Source organism: Natator depressus, chromosome 7 (assembly GCF_965152275.1).
Source record: "Natator depressus isolate rNatDep1 chromosome 7, rNatDep2.hap1, whole genome shotgun sequence".
NCBI lineage: Eukaryota > Metazoa > Chordata > Testudines > Cheloniidae > Natator > Natator depressus.
The window spans coordinates 5,582,426-5,604,495 of NC_134240.1; the positions used below are offsets into that span (position 1 = coordinate 5,582,426).

The window sequence follows — 22,070 nt, forward strand, 5'->3', positions numbered from 1 at the left end:
AAAAACGCTCACAATACTGGTCTACCCAGAGTTGATTAAGTGAATCCAGAGTCTGTCTTTAGGAAATGCTGCGGAACCTTCCCCAAAAAAGTCTTGATGCCATAGCAAGAATAACGCTCACAATACTGGTCTACCCAGGTACCACCCCCACCCCCACAAAAAAGCTTTCAAGAAAATCAAGCATCAAAAAAATAAACAAACATACTCTTAGAACAGTTTTGCCCTCAAAACAAAGAAGAGCCAGAGATTCCATGAAGTTCACTAGGGACCTTGCTGTTGGAAGGCACTGTAGTATTATGGTGATGGGCAACAGTATAAAACCCTAAGATAGATGATTGTGTAGTAGACCAGGAGTCTAATGTGCACACTTTGGAAAATCTGTTCTGTGCTTTTGTTCTCGCCTGTTTATAAAACTAATTTATTCCAAATGTTACTTTTATGTATATATTCCTTCCATGTGTTCTGCACAGAAATAATCTGAAAAAGGTATGCCGATATTATGCAAAAATTGCCCTGTTGTTTGAAACTTATACAAGAATGCATTTTTGTCTGCGAAAATTTCTGATGAACCTTGAGACATTCAGGTAATAATTCACCTGTAGTTTCAAAGTACACCTCGATATTTCCTACGTAAGTATAAAAGGGTACTTTAAATAGAATGACGGTGTCTCAAAATAACGTCAAGAAGTCCTTTCTATCTTGCCAGATAAGTAGCAATAGGCAATATTTCCCCCCATATTGCCAACAGTTTTTTAACATTCTGTGTTAAATGATGTAAAGCCTACATTGTAATCAAACCTCACTTCCCTCCCATATGTTACTTAGGCACTGTGGAGCACAGCTGTAAGTCTGCTTTCCAAGGACTCCATCGCAAGCCCTGGCGTGGGGCATGCTGGGGGTAGGAAGAAGTGGGGGGGTGGAAGCCATATCACACATCACTGCGGCCCACAGGGCAGTCCCAGGAGTCTGACATTACTTAAACAGGCCCTTCGAGCTGCCCATCTTACACCAGGGATCTCTTTATCTCCAAGAACAACGAGGAGTCCTTGAGGCACCTTAGAGACTAACAAATTTATTTGGGCATAAGCTTTCGTGGGCTAAAACCCAATTCATCAGATGCAGGGAGTGAAAAATACAGTAAGGTGTGTGTGTGTGTGTGTATATATGTGTGTGTGTGTGTGTGTGTGTGTGTATATATATATATATATATATATATATATATATATATATGTATAAAAACACACATACAGCAACACATGAAAAGATGGGAGTTGCCTTACCAAGTGGGGGGGTCAGTGCTAATAGTATTCACCCCTTCTTGATGAGGTGTTGATGAGGTACACTGTTGAGAATAGGCCACTTCCCCCTTAATTGAATTGGCCTCATTAGTACTGACCCCCCACTTGGTAAGGCAACTCTCATCTTTTCATGTGCTGTGTATATATACACTGCTTACTGTATTTTTCACTCCATGCATCTGAGGTAGTGGGTTTTAACCCACAAAAGCTTGTGCCCAAATAAATTTGTTAGTCTCTAAGGTGCCACAAGGACTCCTCCTTGTTTTTGCTGATACAGGCTAACACGGCTACCACTCTGAAACTTAGCTCCAAGAGAAGCCCAGAAGCAGGAGGGCACAAAGGTGGCTTAGAATCATGTTATCCGCAATCCCCTCCACCTGGGCTGAGAGTTCAGTGCTGTGTCTCTGAGGCACGTCACAGAATCTCACTATATGGCTTTTTTCAGTATATACAGTTATTTTCATGAAGAAATTTAATATTTCTCAGGGAAGGCAGGTATTGGAAAATAGCTCTTTATTAATCTAGTCTATCCCCTGGTTTGTTATGTGTGGTATATTTGCTTGTGCTTTGTCCAGTTTACATTAATTTAAAATGTTATTTCCTGATGTTTTACCAAATATTTCTTTAATGACATATCCTAAATTGTTTATGTAAAAGCTAGACTTGGTATTTGCACAAATTATAAAATGCTTGACTCTGATCATGTTTCAAATTACAAGTGTATTATTAATAATACATATCTTTTAATGTAATTTCAATTTCTGTATAAGCACCTATGGTTTAGATAGGCACTTAAAATATAAATATATGAGAGAAAATTAAATAAAACAGATGAATATAGATGTCATACTCAATCCATATTTGATTTATCCACATCTGTGTATACAAGGGATTTCAATGACAGCCATTGCATGGGGGTGTTTGTTTTATATAATTTTAATCTAAAATTCAGATACATGTTTTAAAAAGTTAAAGGGTGTGGTTTTTAAATTGTTTTTAAAAAGAAAATATACTTTCTTTTAAAAGAATCTTATCTTATTACAAATGTAGGCCCTAATTCTGACAACTGATCTGTGTAGAGCCCTACTGAGTCTTGGTTGCTGAAAGAGTGCAGGGATCTGCCCATGTAGATCATCTTGCAGGATTGTGGCCATATTCATTCCCACAGAAAAGGGTTACCTGTTATAAAATTTGTTTTAAATTCTTACATAATTCAAATTTCTTTAATTACCAGAATGTATAATTCCGGTGAAATATATGAATATGTTAAAATCCATGACACATGTTAATGTTTAAAATACTTAGAGTTCTTGTCAATGTTAAATTAATAATTATGTTTCATTTAATTATATTTTAATGTTTGCATATAAACGTACAAATTATTTTAGTGTTCTTTAAGGTAAGAAAACAACTTTTAACAATTTAAATGATGAATAATTTTTTTTTTAAATGTTACTGATTGCTTTATGCCCCATACCTTTAGGAGACTGCATTTATCTACTTATATGCTTGGGTTTTTTAACTGAATAATTGGGTAATACTTCACAGGTTTCATTTTTAAATGTAATACTTTTTTAGATTTGTAGTCAGTAGAGTTTGTATTCACTGCATTAAGAAATTACTGGTAAGTGTTTAAACATTAAGCAATACTCTTAAGGAACTGGTTTTCATAAACATATTGCAGAAATTAATTTTACTTGAAAAGACTGAAAGTATGTGTGTTTATCATTGAAATACACATACACTCTGACATACTCTTATCTCTTTCTCCCTCGTATGCCTGTTACACAGATCTCTAGTACCAGATGGCTGGAATATAATGCACTGTTAAACAAATAAGACCATTAGACACATTATACTGTCTGGTAAATGACTGTGCATTTAAAGTGGTTACAAAATTTTAAATAGAAAACAACCTTCCTTTTAGAGTTTGTTTAAAGAAAGTGGAATAGAACTTAAACTGCTTTCTGAATACATAAATCATAGCTTACGTTGTAATATGTCATCAAAATGTAATGATTTTCTGTTGTCCTTTTGAAGATGGCATGAAATAATCACTCCTACATCAGATTGCTGGTAGAGGTCTACAAGGAACAATCAGTTTTATTTTATGCTTAGCTTTGAAGGAAAATATGTGGTGTTTGTAATATTTCAAGACTAACCTAACTGTTGTACTATGTTTTTTTTTCTCACTTTCAGAATGTATTGAAATGTGCTATAAATGATAGTTCAGTGATAGCATCATGTGGTCATCTAACACAGTTGTTTTTCAGTAATTATAAGCAGCTGAGAGATATGCCCTTTGTCTTTTTGTTTTAGATATGCCAATATTTGGTCTTTGCCCGGCTCATGATGATTTCTATTTGGTGATGTGTAACCACTGTAATCAGGTTGTAAAACCACAGGCATTTCAATCACATTATGGTAAGTGCTTAACCATTTTTAATAATTACGGGTGAGGTTAAATCAGGATTAAGACTGGCAATTTTTGATTATCCCTTTTCGTGATCTTTAAAGCTGATGGTGCACACAGTATTATAATGTAAATGCAGTATAAGAAGGTAACCTGTGTTCATCGCAAAATGTTTTAACTATTTTAAAAATTATGTTCATGAATGCAAAAGGATGGTCCTTGTTGAGATTAGTAAAGTATTTGAATGTTCCCCCCTTTAAGTACTGCATCAGTGATGTCCAATTTTGAAATGGGGTGTGTGTGTGTGTATGTTTCTTAATATGTGAAGACTATTTTTAAATGTCATGCAATTGCAGTTGAGCTAAAACTAAAATTGCAGATTTTGCTATAGAGCAAACATGGTGCACTTGAAAATAGTAAACTTATTTATTTTAAAAAGCATCAATTGTTATTTGTTTTACTGGTCAGATGAAGTTTTTGTGCATAAACTATGCTAGTAGAAGTGTCTGGGTAACATCAAGCAATACAGTATTTGTACACCACTAAGAAAATCTAAAGTGCTATACAGTTCAAGTATTCCATAGTTTCATATAAAATAGTCAATGAGTGAAGGGTGGATAGTTTTTCAGATCCTTTCCCCTGCCACTCTCCAGAGTGGTAAACAATTTTAAAGGGATGGAGGATTTTGATTGGGACCCTTTGGTATTCATTTTTGGATATGCAGTGCTAAAGAAATTTAGCAGACTTTTTCTAAACATGTGCTAATACAAAAGATGGTGAGAAACCCATCTTCACCTCCACTTCCTTATATCTTCACCTCCACTTCCTTCTTCTCAAACACACAGAATGTGTATGTGTTTGTGCATATGCTACTCTTGAGGGAATTCTGCACCAAAAAATTTAATAGTCTGTGCACAAGGTTTTAAAATTCTGCAAAAATCTGCATATTTTATTTGTCGAAATAACAACATATAATCACACCATTTTCAATTATTTGCTGACAAGTATTTTGAAATAAATTACCAGAATAATTGAAAATGGCGTGATTATATTGTTACTGTGTTTCTGTGTTGTTTTGACAATTAAAATATGCAAAACTTTGCAGAATTTAATGTTTTTAAAATTTTTTGGTGAAAAATTCCCTCAAGAGTTCCAGGGTTCTGTGTGGCAACAGTCTGGGTGCAGGCAGCTCAGTGTGGGGTTTTTGGTGCAGGGGGAATAGGACTCTACAAGGGGGGTCAAGGTGAAGGTGGTTAGGGCTCAGTGGGAGGGAGGCTGGGGGAGTGGGGCTTGGTGTGGGGGAGGGTCAGGGTGCAGCTGGTTGGGGCTCAGCAGGGTGGAGGTCCGGGTGTGGGGGGCTCATGATGCAGGGGTTGAGGCTCGACAGGGGTGATTTGGGGGCTCAGCGTGAGGGTTCTGGGTGCAGAGGTCTCCTAATGCGGAGGGGGCTCTGTGCGGGGTAGGGGTCTCTGTACAAGGAGCTGCTCCCCCTGTCCACCCAACCCCCATGCGTCTGGACCGGAAACACCCCCCCCCCCCCCGCGCACACACACCTCACTCCTTCCCCTCTTCCCTTCCCCTCCCCCCCTCCCTTCCCCTCCCCCACGGGGCATAATTGCCTGCAGCCAGGGAAAGTTTCTGGGGCTTGATCTGACCCAGCTCTGGCTGCTCCATGCAGGGGAGGGGGAACTCTGCCTCCATCCTCCTCCTGACCTCCAGCTGGGACTAACATCCCTGGATGGCCAGGGCATCCCCAGACCCCCCTCCCCCCAGTGATTTTTCTGCTGTGCCGCAGTTGCACAGAATTCCCCCAGGAGTAATATGCATGCGCATGCGCGCACATCCCTAAAACCCTTTCTGTGCTGAAGGATAGAATCATAGAACAGAAAGGGACCTCTGTAGGTCTTCTAGTCCAGCCCCCTGCACTCAAGGCAGGACTAAGTATTATCTAGACCACCCCTGACAGGTGTTTGTCTAATCTGCTCTTAAAAATCTCCAGTGTCAGGGATTCTACAACCTCCCTAGGCAATTTATTCCAGTGCTTGACCACCCTGACAGTTAGAAGTTTTTCCTTATGTCCAACCTAAACCACCCTTGCTGCAATTTAAGCTCGTTGCTGCTTGTCCTATCTTGGGAGGTTAAGAATAATTTTTCTCCCTCCTCCTTGTAACAGTCTTTTATGTACTTGAAAACTATCATCATGTCCCCCCTCAGTCTTCTCTTCTTCCAGCTAAACAAATGTAATTTTTTCAGTCTTCCCTCATAGGTCATGTTTTCTAGACCTTTAATAATTTTTGTTGCTCTTCTCTGAACTTTCTCCAATTTGTCCACATCTTTCCTGAAATGTGGTACCCAGAACTGGACACAATACTTCAGTTGGGGCCTAATCAGCGCGGAGTAGAGTGAAGAATTATTCCTTGTGTCTTGCTTACAACACTCCTGTTAATACATCCCAGAAGGATGTTTGCTTTTTTTGCAACAGCATTACACTGTTGACTCATATTTAGCTTTTGGTCCACTATGACCCCCAGATCCCATTCCGCAGTACTCCTTCCTAGGCAGTCATTTCCCATTTTGTATGTGTGCAACTGATTGTTCTTTCCTAAGTAGAGGACTTTGCATTTATTCTTGTACTTGCATGTGCCTACGCTGTGGGGGTTACAGCTTCATATCTGTGGGGCTGTAGCTATGAGCTGTAACCCCCATAGTATAGACGAGCTGTTTGCAATCTCTCTCCGGTTCCTCAGAAAAAGATTTCTACATCATAGAAACCACTGTCATAGCTGTTAGCATGACAACTGTGTTGGCATGCTCAGCACACAGTTCAACAATTCTGTGAGCCTGGAAACTGAATTGCTGTCTCACCCCTAAAGAGTGAATATATTAGTTGGGTGGTGTGTGGAAGCTTGCATTGCCACCAGCAGCGTAGAACTTGTTTTGCGACTAAAAAGTTGATTTGTTTCCAAGCATGTTAATTCAGAATCTTGCCTTACATTCACCTTAAGAGAGAAGGGTTTGCTGTGAAGTAGAGTTGTGAAAAACACATTTGGCTTTTTTCCATTTTAAAAGAGTAAATTTTTTCTGGTTTTATCTTTTTTTTTTTTTTTTTCTTTTTTAAATTGTCGCTTGTGTGTGTATATTGTATGCATAACAACATGTATCAAAAAGATTTCAGATACAAGAAATATTAGCCTGTAATTTAAATCTGTAAATTAGAAATAGATACTTTAACATAAATTAAAAAGGCAGTGATGAGGCCGTCAAGGTTATTGCTAATGTCTGTCAGGGCTATTATGAACAATAAGAAAGTTATAAAATTATTTACTTACGCAGTGTAGTTGTAGCCATGTTGGTCCCAGGATATTCAAGAGACAAGGTAATATCTTTTATTGGACCAATTTCTGGTGAGAGAGAAAGAACAGAAGTTGGTCCAATAAAAGATATTACCTTACCCACCTTGTGTTTCTAATACAACTGTCTAGAAATTTAGAAAGGAAATGGGTGTAGTCATTGGTGATTGAGGAAAATGAGGGTGGGTGGAGATGTAAACTATTCAAAGAGTTTGGTTTGCTAAGTAATTTCGGAAAGGTGAGCAGGACATACGATGGTGTGGTTCTGTATGAAACTGCCTAGCTTATCTTTTAGCTATCTTCTGTTTTCAGTTTATTTGGAGGTTGTTTTTTTTTCTTAACCATAATAAATGTGAAAGCTGCTCATCAATATGACAAGACAGGTGATTAATGATTACCAAACAGCAGTGTATTTACCTGACTCAACATGCCTAAGGTGAAGAAATGATAGAAGTAATGAAAACATAAAAATTTATCAAGTAAAATGTAAACATTGTCAAATTATATTAAGTAACAAGATAGAGGAATTGAGTTCATGTTTAAAAGTGAAGAAAATACTTTTCTTTGGATTTTTCAAGATCAGATTTTCTATCTGAAATCTGTAATTTGTGGTTTCATTTCAGGATTTTTTAAAAAAGGTGAGTCTCACCAGGTTTGGGAAGAATCACAAGGGCAGTGAAGTAATGCTTTTTTATAAATTTTCCTGTGTTTTTGTTGTTGTTTTGGAATATTACTTGAGAGATAGTTTCTTAAAATACTATACAGCTTTTGGTGCTGTGTGTTGCTTGTACTTGATATTCTTTGAAGCTTGTCCTGGTGGGCTTTTTAGTTTCCACAGTAGAATATGCTCTTTCAAAATGTCACTTTTCTCAGAGGAAGGATAAACAAACTAGTCACTGAACTTAATGAGCTAATTTCCTCCCAAAGCATGTTTGTGGTAAACTACAAGACAAGGTAGTCTGAAATGGTTTTTTAGTTCATATGTTAAAATTTGCTAGACCGCATGCAATTAGATAAATTGAAATACAGTTTTTACTCAAAATATACCACATTTAATATTTTAGCAAAATATTATAATTACTCAGATATCTGTTTAAAATTTGGGGTGTTCTTTGTTATGCGAAAGAAAAGATCATCATAATACTAAATTAGATTTTACTTAGGGCAATAAAACAAATATATAAAATATTTAAAATTGTAATTTGTCAGTTATGACTGGTGTTTGTTATAGAATACATATAATCATTAAAATTGAATTGCAAATGCAATTTCATATTTGGCGTGCATGGTACCTTGTTGTTGTTGAAAGAAAAATATTGCTTTAATAGAGTGAAGAAATGCATTTCTTCAATAAGTGATCATTAGTTTAAGTCCTGGGTGGGAACAAATGCCATTGGCCACACAGAAAACTTTGTACAATTTCTTTATGTATCCTTGGGTAGACTGTTTAAACTGTGTCTTCTTCTACACTTTTAATATATGTTGGTGAACATATGTCAAAAGCACATTGCTCTACACTCAGAAGAGAATTTGGGATTCCTCATTCTTTGTGTTTGAATAAATTCCATTGACACAGACATGATTTTACTTTTCCTTCAACAGCAGTCATTGCAGACTCTTACTCTCTTTTATGTGGTGTATGAACATCTCCTCTCTGTGGCTCTCTAATGGCATCCTGGGTTTTGTCCTGGGTTCCTTCCTCTTCTTTCCTCACGGTCCATCCCTAGCGGATCTTTTTATAAGCTCTCCTGGTTTCAGGTGACAACTCTAAACTGATGACTAGGATTGAACATCTGTTCCAGTTGGTGGATTTTTTTCTTTGGTTTTGGGGTTTTTTTCCCCTGAAAAATTTAATGTTCATGGTTCCACATACTTCAGCACATGGCTGGTCTTTGTGGTATGTGAAACCCATTGCCATGGTTTCCTTAGTTTTTAGTGGAGATCCCAGAGCAGTGCATGGTTGTGGGGGGGACACCTGGGTTGTTGTTGGTGGTTAAGGAGCTTTCACCGGCTTTTCCCATCCCGGGCTGGTTGCCAGCCAGGTGTCTGCAATGAGCCACTTCCCTGCTAAGTAGCTAGTCTGGCTTCTGGCCCCATGGAAGGGAGGCAGCTCAGCTGTGTGAGAAGCAGCGTGTTCTTGTGGGTTTAAACATGGGTTTGCAAAGCAAAGGCTTCCTGCATTCTAATCTTTGCTAGTGACTGTCTTTTTGTGCTTTTGGCCAAGTCACTTAACTTCTCTGAGCTTCAGTTTCTACACCTATAATGGAGGATAATAATGGTTACCTACCTTATAAAGTATCATGAGAGCTATGAATGAGACCTGTAGTGGTGTTGCCTGTTTAATTATTGAATGATTGTAAAAAGCTACGAAAGGGTTAAATATTGGAAAGAGAAAATGATACCATATACTGTTCCTGAGTCTTTAGACAGGCATGTCTGGTTGGTGCCTCTACTCATTCGCATAGCTCTGGCATGCAATGACAACTGAGATTAATGATTCTGTTCAGCTTCACTTCTGCTGTTTTGTGGGCAACAGTGAAACTGTTCAGAATGTCCGTTTCACCCTGCTACTCTTTTGGAAAACTCTGTAGGGAGGACCTAAAAAAAAGAAGATTGTGGAAGGGATAAACTAGTAAAGACCACTTTATCCTCTCTTTGCAGCTCTAGGGTTAGAGGTAGAATAGCAAAGAACACACCCAACCTTGCCACAGCCAGGAGGAAGAGAAGAGACAGAAAATACCTGCTCCTTTCAGTCGTCAGAGAGAAGGGGAGCTTCATGTTGTCAGATACCTGTTAGCTAGAGGCTGATATGAAAGATAGAGTCCAAGAACAGCACCCTAACAGTAATCCCAGCACCAGTGCTCTTCCCAGCAGCTGAAAGCTATGGATTGGGCTTCTCATCAGGAGTTGGCTTCACCTGATTGTCTCACTACACAGGCTCTTTAGCTTACCTTCGCCTCCTCCACTCACACACTTATTCAGGTGTTGTATCTGTCCGACTAGCAGGTTTTAGTCCTCTGTCTTCTGCCTAGTAGGGGGTCTGGTACATTTTTCAACCCCTTTTACCTAGGTTAGAAATGATATACCCAACCTGATTTTAATCAAAATAAATGACCCCATTAACTTTTCTTGGATTTGACAGAGATAATTGTAATCAGTTTTGCTATACTTGACCCTTGTAATATGTTGTAGAAAGTTGATGTGTTCTGATATCCCATGTAACTTAGTATCTCAGAGCCTTCAGTGTAACCTATTATATTTGGTTGCCTTTCCGACACTGTAGACTGAACATAAATCAAAGCCTTATTTGGTTACTATAAATTAGAACTGACAGCTGACCAAACTGAAAATTTGACATCAATATTTAAGTCATATATACATATTATTTTGTTAACTTTTAGGCTTTTTTTTTTTTATATAGAGAGAAAGAGTGTTTAAAAAATACACAGAGTCAAAGATGGAGTGTGTGTACAAGTCAGTGTTTCATGCAGATGGGAAAGGAATGTTTTGAACCTGGTTCACAAACCATTGCACCTGGGCTTTTTTGTAGAAGATTGCATGAGCTCTTACGTCTTTTGGACGGATGGATCTCTGTTATATTTAGCAATCTCTTTGGCAGTTGACTAATTTTTCTCAGTAATGAAGGGCCTGCTGGTCATCTAGGACTCTCTTAACTAATGTAAAAATATTTTATACAAATAGTAGGAATTTCAACTGATATCAGTAATCCTAAACCCCTCCTCCTGTAATGGTTTAATAATCAAAATAAAACGTTCTCGACCCTCTATTTTTTTACAAATGGGCTAGCAATCCGCCAAGCATATTGTCAAATAGGCACAGGTGGTATTTGACATATACTCAGTCCAAGTTAATCTCTGTGATTTAGCAAATTATCATTGGCAACTTTAGCAGGTTCCGTTTAGACATGCAGACCGTTCTAATACAGTAGTTTCCAGCAGCTGGATTTTAGTTTCTGGGTCCAGTAACAACTAGTTAAATTTCTTCTTGGCAGAGCTATGTGAAATTCTGTACCTTTTGCAAGAATCATTTTGGCATATTCCCAGAAAGGCTCAGAGTTTAGTATGGGATTTATTTCAGAGAAATCTTTCAAGTGATTACTTAGTTATTTTTAAATAGAACATCATTAAATAAAAAAAGTACTACCACCTGTAAAAAAACTCACTGGAAATAAACCAGGGTTATAGGCAGGACTTGAAATGTGTACGCATAACCTATTAGCAAGTACTGTGCCTCCTAGCCAGGATGAAAAATAATGAAGGTCCACATCCCCTGCAGTTTTACAGAATAAAGTAGTTGTGTAGTGTGTTTATTTGTAATAACACAGTCAGTTCATATTTAGAAGTGTTTCTTTACACATGTAAGAGCAGTAAACTTTGTTAAAAGAAAGCTTAGTTTTTGAAGAAGTTGATGGAAGTTTCCTGGTAAAACTGCTTCCCTGTTGTGGGCACATGGCTTTTTCAAGCCCTGAATGTAGGCATAAAGCAATCTCGTTGGTAGCAGTATCTGATAACAACAAAATACAGTAGCGTTGAATTTCAAACTTAAAAATGAAGGAAAGTCATTGTACAGTTTACTGCTTAATCTGTAATTCATATTACTGTATGTGCTAACATGCTTAAAATGTAAAATTACCATGGTATGCTTTCTTCTCTCTTTGCCTCAGATTGGTTAGTGCAAATTGAATTTCATGCTACTTTGCCAGAACAGATAGTACGCAATGCAGAAATCACCTAATGACTGAAACACAGTGGAGAGAGAATATCTTCTCCTCTATTTGAGAGAACCCGAAGGAGAAATATTTTCAAATAAAGGAATGATGTATAGATATAAAGTCTTCCAGGGAAAATCCCAATCCTGAATAGTGAGCCTTCTGCTTAAATCCCACGGTTTGGAACTACATGTGGATGGTTCTCTTTTCAGGGGTGAGGTCAAAAGGGGAAAGTGGGGGAAAGAAGCAAGAGTCATCTTCATCTTCCTATGGAGAAGCAAATCCTAGGCATGAAGGAGGAATAATTTAACTAAATGCAGCATATTGTTAAACAGAACTGAGGGAGTATCAGGAACAAAAAGGTTAGCAATTTTAATAAATTAAACCATGGCTATTAAGTGCACATAACTAAAGTCCCACTTGGGAAGTTTTAAGGAGTAATTTGGGATTAAGCCCATTAGTTTGTTCATTCTAAAATGATCAGCACTAAAATAGTTAATAATATTGGCTTTTAAATCATCATATTAAGTTTCATCATTTAGACCTCATTAAGATACATGGTGAAGATCACAGCACTCTTAGAGTTGTTGTTTCAGGCTGTCTGCAGACTCAGGAAAAGCAACACTGCATCGATTTACATGCTGTGTATGTTTGGAAAGATTTCTTCACCACTGTAAGGGCTCTTTCTAGTTCCTAACCACTCCTTCAGTCTGGGTCCCAGCCAGAGGAGGATGCATCGAGAGGGTAGGCCAGAGGCGTGGAGGAATTGGCATGGAGCCCAGAGCAGCACTGTACACAGAAGTTTGAAGCTGCAACCTGTTTGGGGGAGGAATGCCAGGAAGGTGGGAGGAGCCTTATTCCAGAGAAGAAAAAGAAACAGGATTCCTACTGGCATAGAGAGGAGGGAGGGGCTGGTAGCCCATAGTTTAAAACCTCTAAGACAAGGACTCACTATTAAAAGGACGCTGTCAAAAGGTTTAATCCTGAAACGTGACCAACTATAAAGTAGTTATATGTTTATAAGGACTTCCTGGCTTGTTTCTCGGGACTGTAGACTATTCCAAGAAATGCAAACCTCAGATGAACACCACAACACTTATAATCCCAGAAAGGAGCATTCTGGGAACCTCTTTAAACACTGTTAAGTATTGAACTACAAAGTTAAAGAGAGACTCCTTCCCCCCCCACCACCAAAAAAGTTGTTTTTATGCATATGTATAGTTTCATGTTGCACAGATTCTGTCCTCCTCTCATTCACTTCCAACCCTCTCCTCACAATCATCTCCCTTTTCTCACCAGAGAGGGGCCATTCGCATATTCTCTGATTGTGGTGTCTGAGTAATGCACAAACCACACAACACTTCTCCAGGCCTGCAGCACTGTTACTATGCTGAGGGAAAATAGGAGCATGGTGCAATATCTGCCTAGAGCGAGAGGAGCAAGAGGTACAGGACTGATGGTGACACTAGCAGCAAAAATAAGTCTTTATCAGGAGAGCCTTGCAAGGCTACAGTTCAGCGGTTGTAATCTGGGTGGACATGTCTGCGAGGAGGAGAAAAGTGCAAAAAAAACCCATAGGTGTGGATAAACTTGAGGACTTGAGAGTGTGAGGGTAGATGGAAGGGAGGAAACATGAAAATGAAGAGGAATAGCTAAAAAAAAGAGTGTCAAATGCAGAACTGAAGTAAACATAGTGAAAGAGGAAAATACAGTGAGGAGGAAGATAAGCAAACTAGTGGAAAATAGGCTCAAAGGGGAAAAATAAATCATAAACAGATGGAATTATACAAACTAGCAGATTTTCTCTTTAGAAAAATATTGAAGAAAGGAGGGGAAAGAGCATTATAATAAGAAATCTGTCACAGCTTCTTCCTTTAAAATCATTTCAGCAAAAGTGATCACATTAACATAATTTGTCAACGCACCACTTTACATAATTCTATATGCACGGAGCCCATTTTGGATATTTCTCCCACTTCATTGCACATTGCCTGTGATGTTGATGGTGCATATATCCACACGTATGCACACACGCTATTACTGGAATGCTTCAGTATGCGGTTTTGTTTGTGCCTCTCTTCAGTGCATTTTCTCCTGTTGATTATGGAAGAAACATTTTAGAAATAAAATTAAGTAACACTTCTTAGAAAATAAGGGGCACTTAAGATATGGGTGTAGCTTTTGCTCTGATCAGTAGGATGTATCAGTGCTTTTATAACAGCATGGAGAGGAATGCCCTCTGACTTCAGAATGTGTGTGTCCAGGATTGTTAATAGAGGGAGGAAAATTGTTCATGCCAGGCCTACACAAAAAGCAATGCTTTGTGCGTACTTGCTCCTTCTGCTGGCCATGCAGCAAGCAAACAGCATTCCCAAAGCTGTGTTCTCATCTTTGACAATGGTACACACAATCGTAGCTAACCAAAAAGCTGCATTAATGTTATGCTTTTGTTGAAACTCAAGAAAAAGTTAATGCATACTGTGACAAAGTTCCTCCTCTACCTTGGTGGGTCTTGAGCTAATTGGTGGATTTGCTCATCTTGGAGCTTCACAGCAGCCCTCAGTTTGGCCATTTTCATGAACCCACAGTCCAGGACAACTCCTCCTGTGTCTGACCAGGAGCTGGGAGTTGGGGGGAACCCGGGCCCGCCCTCTACTCCGGGTTTCAGCCCAGGGCCCTGTGGAATACAGCTGGCCTTCTGGAACAGCTGTGCCTTCTGGAACAGCTGTGCAACAGCTACAACTCCCTGGGCTACTTCCCCATGGCCTCCTCCCAACACCTTCTTTATCCTCACCGCAGGACCTTCCTCCTAGTGTCTGATGATGCTTGTACTCCTCAGTCCTCCAACAGTATGCATTCTCGCTCCCAGCTCCTCACACGCACACCACAAACTGAAGTGAGCTCCTTTTTAAAACCCAGGTGCCCTGATTAGCCCGCCTTAATTGATTCTAGCAGCTTCTTGATTGGCTGCAGGTGTTCTAATCAGCCTGTCTTAATTGTCTCCAGAAGGTTCCTGATTGTTCTGGCACCTTCCCTGTTACCTTACCCAGGGAAAAGGGACCTATTTAGCCTGGGGCTAATATATCTGCCTTCTGTTACTCTCCTGTAGCCATCTGGCCTGACCCTGTCACAATACCAAATAGAAAAAAAAATAATTTATTTTCAAGCTTCTGATTAGGCTTTACATAGACTTCTTAAATTACAGAGTATTTATTTACACATTCATTGATTACCAGTTTTCTTTGACCTTTCAGTAACTTCCAGATAGTGACAGTATTAATAATTCCTGGAAAAGTGCTACAGACTTACAAAAACAAAGAAACTGACATCTAATACACATTTCCTATATTTAAAGCCTACAAACTGTGTTTTTTAAGTATGACCAGAAGAGGGAGTATATAGCATTTCCTATGTAATATCATCTGCCAACATATTGTCAAATGGCTAATCAATAAATATGCAATTTATATACATAACTTAAAAAAATAAGTAAACCTTTATTGCTGATTTAAACTCACAGTATTAAGAAAACTGAGAATTAATGCCAAAACTAGCTGTACCATTAACTGAGTGTGACTTTTTGCATGATTAAGTGGAACAGCATTTACTCTGCAGGATAATTTTCTAAAATTGGTAAAAGCTTAACCTCTTTGGAAATAATTTAAGTAATTGATCAAATATTTATGAAAATACGACAAAGTCCTAACTATCTCATTATAGTGATTAGTGAACCAAAATGGAAGACACTTGTTGCTATAGATTATGTGAATAAATTGGGTAATTTAAAACTGATCTTGCAAACCCTTATGTAAGTAGTCCTATTGAAGCCAATAGGATTGCTTGTGCAACTCAGGAATATTCACATTTCAGGGTTTACAGCACAGTTTCTATCACTTTTCATCGTGTACATGACAACTTAATACTGAGATCGTACCCTCTCTGTCAGAATTGCACACACCTTCATTTCTCTCGTATGTGATCTTACAATATCATTGTGGCAATTGCATACATGAAAAATTAATATTAAGAAAGTATTTACTCTGTTAATGCAGGTTGGAAGAAGGAGGACTAGAACCACAAGCACATCAAAACTGTTTGCAGATTACTTGTTTACAGGTAGACCTGGCCATAACTCATGATATCTGGTTTGGGAGACATTTTAATTTTTCTAAAATTTTAGTTTTGTTCCATATTGGATTGTAACCAAATGTTTTAGAAACTTCTTGTGAACTGGAAATCCTGGAGGAAAAAAAATTGTAACGTGAAATTTGCTCCGTAGGACAGCCGCTGCCAAGTGAAATTGACATTTTTGTCAGTTTCTGGGCTTTGGCACTACTCTACCGGGCATACAGCCTGAGGATGCCAGGGCTTCCAGACTCCAGGACCAACTGGTTCCCCTGGAGTGGGAGCCACAGACCCTGAAAGCCCTTACCAGGATCTCTAGACTCCCAGTTCTGCAGCAGGGAACCTGGGAATCTTTAGAGCTTCTCCGTGAGCTGGGCCTTCCAGGCTCCCTACTAGGGAGTGAGAAGCTGAGCTGCAGTTAAAATTGCAGCTCCAAGGACTTACAGTCTCTCAGCTCCGTGGCAGGGAGCCTACAAGTCCTGGCATGATGGGGCTGCCCTGGAGCCGCAAACTCTGGAAACCTAGGATCTCCATCCCGGGGCAGCCTGGAATTCCAGGCCTCTCCACAGCCCAGTAGACAGCTGGCAGGGAGCCAGGCAGTTTCCAGCTCGCTTTTACAAAACACTTTGGGTTTAACTAATTGGCATTTTCAGAATATCCAATTGGCTCCATTTACAGGAATGGTCCCAAGTCTGTTTTAGTCAAATTGTTTAGATAATTGCAAGAAAATTTGTCAGCTTGGCTTCTAAATTTCTACTGTCGCTTTTTCTGTAGTACTATAAAAAGTGTCACAATAACAATGAAGGCTAAAGTACTTCTAGAGTTCTGAACTTTGCACAGTTTGCCTAGTTGTAATTAATATTGTAATATCTGATAATCTTAACAAGTAATGTTATACTCATTACCTAATTTTGGTTTTCCTTATGTGTCCTTCTCTATAACAGCTAGGTGTGTACTGAGCATGTCACTTAATAAAACACCTTAATGTTTTATATGATTTCCTTTTGAACATAATGTGGGTTCGGCAGTGTGAAACTCCAAAAAACTCTCTTCCCCCTCCTCCCTCTCGTGGTGTCATGCAAGCTACAAGAGTTACTCCAGTGCCTTAATAAGTCATTTCTTTTTCACAGGTTGGGGTGGAATAAGAACTGGCTTTGAGAATATTTTTTCCCCAGTTGTTAATAAAATAAAACCTTTTGTGTCTGCGGTGGTGGGAGACTTTCTCATTCCACTCCCTGATTTCTGGGAACTGGCACTGGGTAGGGCTTCTGCAGAGGCAGTGCAGTTCCCATGTAATTGAGCTTCCACTCGCTACAGGCAAGTGCTGTCAGGAAATATTTGGCTCACAGCTCTGAAATATACAGGGTGGCCTTAAAATGGGAGACTTCTCTTTCAGCTAGATATACCTCATATACCTCTACCAGAAAAGAACATTCTCCCGATCTTAGGAGATAGCATTCATGGTCATATGTATTCCTAAGTGCGGCTCCAGCCATTGATCACTACCCGTTGAGCCCGACGATCTAACCAGCTTTCTATCCACCTTATTTTCCATTCATCCAGCCCATACTTCTTTAACTTGCTGGCAAGAGTACTGTGGGAGACCGAATCAAAAGCATTACAGAGAAAACATAATAAAAGAACCTACACGCATGTTAAACAGCTTACCAGAGGTCATCCCAACCCCAACTTTAGGCTCTGTAGATCAGTCCTTCAAAGCCCACAGGTTAAAAGTTCATAACTGCCTCAGTTTTAGAACCAGTAAACAACCATGAATAGTTCAGTCATTCCTTTATACAGCCTGGTCTGTCAGTCAGATGAGGCCTTAGTCTTTAAATCAACATTGTGCAGCTATTTCAGCGGGTGGGGTAAGGGATGTACCTCCCTTCAGTAAGGAAGAACCTCTACAGCCTTGTGAGTCAGGCTTGAAGAACATTTGTGGCAACTGTAGAATTAGATTTGAGTTGAGTTTCTTATGAAGTATACATTTTTATGAACTTTTAAAAATGTTTTATTAATGTCCTTAAATGTTCACAGTGGGGATTGCTCTTCTGCTATTGATAAATGTGGTTGCCAGGAGGAAAGCTGGATGATACTAAAGTTCTCTAATATTACTGTATCACAGAAGTTATCATTACATTTCTGGGCTTAATGTTTTTTTTTTGTTCTAGGTAGAGGAGCCGTTCCCTTAAAATACACTGTCAGTTCAGGGCAACTGCACTTGTATTTCACCCTCATGGTCCAACAAAGGTACCCGCTCTAGGTTCCCACCTCCTTAGCTGTCACCTCTCTTGGGTGGAGACCTGCATCTCTTTCCCTCCTGACTGAGGGTTTTTCAGGCTGCACTGTTCCCTACCTACACTGTGATATACCCAGGAAGTCAGACTATCTAAACAGGCCAGTGTCTGTGCTTTGCTTTCTCTCCAGTGGCTATGAGCAGCATACTGCCTGCAGTTATGAGATACTGCACAACTCTTTATAAGCAAACACATTTATTTTTAAGGGAAAAGCATTACAGAGAAAACATAATAAAAGAACCTACACGCATGTTAAACAGCTTACCAGAGGTCATCCCAACCCCAACTTTAGGCTCTGTAGATCAGTCCTACAAAGCCCACAGGTTAAAAGTTCATAACTGCCTCAGTTTTAGAACCAGTAAACAACCATGAATAGTTCAGTCATTCCTTTATACAGCTTGATACTTAGATCTCGGTCTCCTGTAACTGGGGATCATCAGACAGTGACCCCTCCTCAGAACATAGCTTCAAAAGGCAGGCTGAGTTTTTGCATAACCGGAGGTGGGGAATTTGCATTCATCTTCCCCTAGATATTCCCAAGAAAAACAACTTAGCGCTTTTTGTTCCAAGTGTCCATTCTTGTCTTGTTCAATATAGTCCTTGACCCACAGTCTCACATCTGTCACATCTCCCCCTTCAAGAGGTTACATACAATCCCGGCCCACAATAATACATAAACCACTCATTTCATACAGTGGTCCCCAAAGACACTTAAATTAATTCAGTAAGGTCTCCCAAAGATATTGCAGGAAACTGCCACATCTGCCACATATACTTAATGTTAGCTGCATTTTTGAGGAAGAAGTAATTAAAGTAATACTTTTCATTTCATAGAATCATAGAATATCAGGGTTGGAAGAGACCTCAGGAGGTCATCTAGTCCAACCCCCTGCTCAAAGCAGGACCAATCCCCAACTAAGTCATCCCAGCTAGGGCTTTGTCAAACCTGACCTTAAAAACCTCAAAGAAAGGAGATTCCACCGCCTCCCTAGGTAACGCATTCCAGTGCTTCACCACTCTCCTAGTGAAAAAGTTATTTCTAATATCCAACCTAAACCTCCCCTACTGCAACTTGAGACCATTACTCCTTGTTCTGTCATCTGCTACCACTGAGAACAGTCTAGATCCATCCTCTTTGGAACCCCCTTTCAGGTAGTTGAAAGCAGCTATCAAATCCCCCCCTCATTCTTCTCTTCCGCAGACTAAACAATCCCAGTTCCCTCAGCCTCTCCTCATAAGTCATGTGTTCCCAGTCCCCTGATCATTTTTGTTGTCCTCCGCTGGACTCGTTCCAATTTTTCCACATCCTTCTTGTAGTGTGGGGCCCAAAACTGGACACAGTACTCCAGATGAGGCCTCACCAATGTCGAATAGAGGGGAACGATCACGTACCTCGATCTGCTGGCAGTGCCCCTACTTATACAGCCCAAAATGCCGTTAGCCTTTTGGCAACAAGGGCACACTGTTGACTTATATCCAGCTTCTCGTCCACTGTAACCCGTAGGTCCTTTTCTGCAGAACTGCTGCCTAGCCCCTCGGTCCCTAGTCTGTAAGAGTGCATGGGATTCTTCCGTCCTTAGTGTAGGACTCTGCACTCGTCCTTGTTGAACCTCATAAGATTTCTTTTGGCCCAGTCCTCTAATTTCTCTACGTCCCTCTGTATCCTAACCCTACCCTCCAGCGTATCTACCACTCCTCCCAGTTTAGTGTCATCTGCAAATTTGCTGAGGGTGCAGTCCACGCCATCCTCCAGATCATTAATGAAGATACTGAACAAAACCGACCCCAGGACTGACCCTTGGGGCACTCCGCTTGATACCGGCTGCCAACTAGACATGGAGCCGTTGATCACTACCCGTTGAGCCCGACGATCTAACCAGCTTTCTATCCACCTTAGTTTCCATTCATCCAGCCTATACTTCTTTAACTTGCTGGCAAGAATACTGTGGGAGACCGAATCAAAAGCTTTGCTAAAGTCAAGGAATAACACATCCACTGCTTTCCCCTCATCCACAGAGCCAGTTATCTTGTCACAGGAGGCAATTAGATTAGGCAGGCATGATTTGCCCTTGGTGAATCCATGCTGACTGTTCCTGATCACTTTCCTCTCCTCTAAGTGCTTCAGAACTGATTCCTTGAGGACCTGCTCCATGATTTTTCCAGGGGCTGAGGTGAGGCTGACTGGCCTGTAGTTCTCTGGATCCTCCTCCTTCCCTTTTTTAAAGATGGGTACAGCCTTTTTCCAGTCGTCCGGGACCTCCCCCGATCTCCATGAGTTTTCAAAGATAATGGCCAATGGCTCTGCAATCACATCCGCCAACTCCTTTAGCACTCTCGGATGCAGCGCGGCCGGCCCCATGGACTTTTGCTCGTCCAGCTTTTCTAAATAGTCCCGAACCACTTCTTTCTCCATAGAGGGCAGGTCACCTCCTCCCCATGCTGTGCTGCCCAGTGCAGTAGTCTGGGAGCTGACCTTGTTCATGAAGACAGAGGCAAAAAAAGCATTGAGTACATTAGCTTTTTCCACATCCTCTGTCACTAGGTTGCCTCCCTCATTCAGTAAGGGGCCCACTCTTTCCTTGACTTTCTTCTTGTTGCTAACATACGTGAAGAAACCCTTCTTGTTACTCTTAACATCTCTTGCTAGCTGCAACTCCAGGTGTGATTTGGCCTTCCTGATTTCACTCCTGCATGCCCGAGCAATATTTTTATACTCCTCCCTGGTCATTTGTCCAATCTTCCACTTCTTGTAAGCTTCTTTTTTGTGTTTAAGATCAGCAAGGATTTCACTGTTAAGCCAAGCTGGTCGCCTGCCTTATTTACTATTCTTTCAACACATTGGGATGGTTTGTTCCTGTAACCTCAATAAGGATTCTTTAAAATACAGCCAGCTCTCCTGGACTTCTTTCCTCCTCATGTTATTCTCCCAGGGGATCCTGCCGATCAGTTCCCTGAGGGAGTCAAAGTCTGCTTTTCTGAAGTCTAGGGTCCATATTCTGCTGCTTTCCTTTCTTCTTTGTGTCAGGATGCTGAACTCTACCATCTCATGGTCACTGCCTCCCAGGTTCCCATCCACTTTTGCTTCCCCTACTAATTCTTCCCAGTTTGTGAGCAGCAGGTCAAGAGGAGCTCTGCCCCTAGCTGGTTCCTCCAGCACTTGCACCAGGAAATTGTCCCCTACACTTTCTAAAAACTTCTTGGATTGTCTGTGCACCACTGTATTGCTCTCCCAGCAGATATCAGGGTGATTGAAGTCTCCCATGAGAACCAGGGCCTGCGATCTAGTAACTTCCGTGAGTTGCCGGAAGAAAACCTCGTCCACCTCATCCCCTGGTCTGGTGGTCTACAGCAGACTCCCACCACGACATCACCCTTGTTGCTCACACTTCTAAACTTAATCCAGAGACTTTCAGGTTTTTCTGCAGTTTCATACCGGAGCTCTGAGCCGTCATACTGCTCTCTTACATACAATGCAACTCCCCCACCTTTTCTGCCCTGCCTGTCCTTCCTGAACAGTTTATATCCATCCATGACAGTACTCCAGTCACATGAGTTATCCCACCAAGTCTCTGTTATTCCAGTCACATCATAATTCCTTGACTGTGCCAGGACTTCCAGTTCTCCCTGCTTGTTTCCCAGGCTTCTTGCATTTGTGTATAGGCACTTAAGATAACGTGCTGATCGTCCCGCTTTCTCAGTATGAGGCAGGAGTGCTCCCCTCTTGCGCTCTCCTGCTCGTCCTTCCTCCCAGAATCCCAAGTTCCCACTTACCTCAGGGCTTTGGTCTTCTTCTGTGCCTTTCAACTGTGAAGTATAGAGTGCTTCAGAAACATTAATTAAGCTTCACAACACCTCTGG

The 22,070-nt window shown here is 40.4% G+C and overlaps 1 protein-coding gene across 3 annotated transcripts in view; it reads left to right on the top strand.

The window, feature by feature from the left end:
* The window catches only part of ATXN7 (ataxin 7), a 131,134-nt gene that overhangs the window by 67,571 nt on the left and 41,493 nt on the right, over positions 1 to 22,070 (top strand). For all 3 annotated transcript variants that reach the window (XM_074957392.1, XM_074957393.1, XM_074957391.1), the window contains one exon: positions 3,618 to 3,722. In XM_074957392.1, the coding sequence (XP_074813493.1) occupies positions 3,618 to 3,722 (105 nt within the window). The remainder of the gene's footprint in view (positions 1 to 3,617; positions 3,723 to 22,070) is intronic.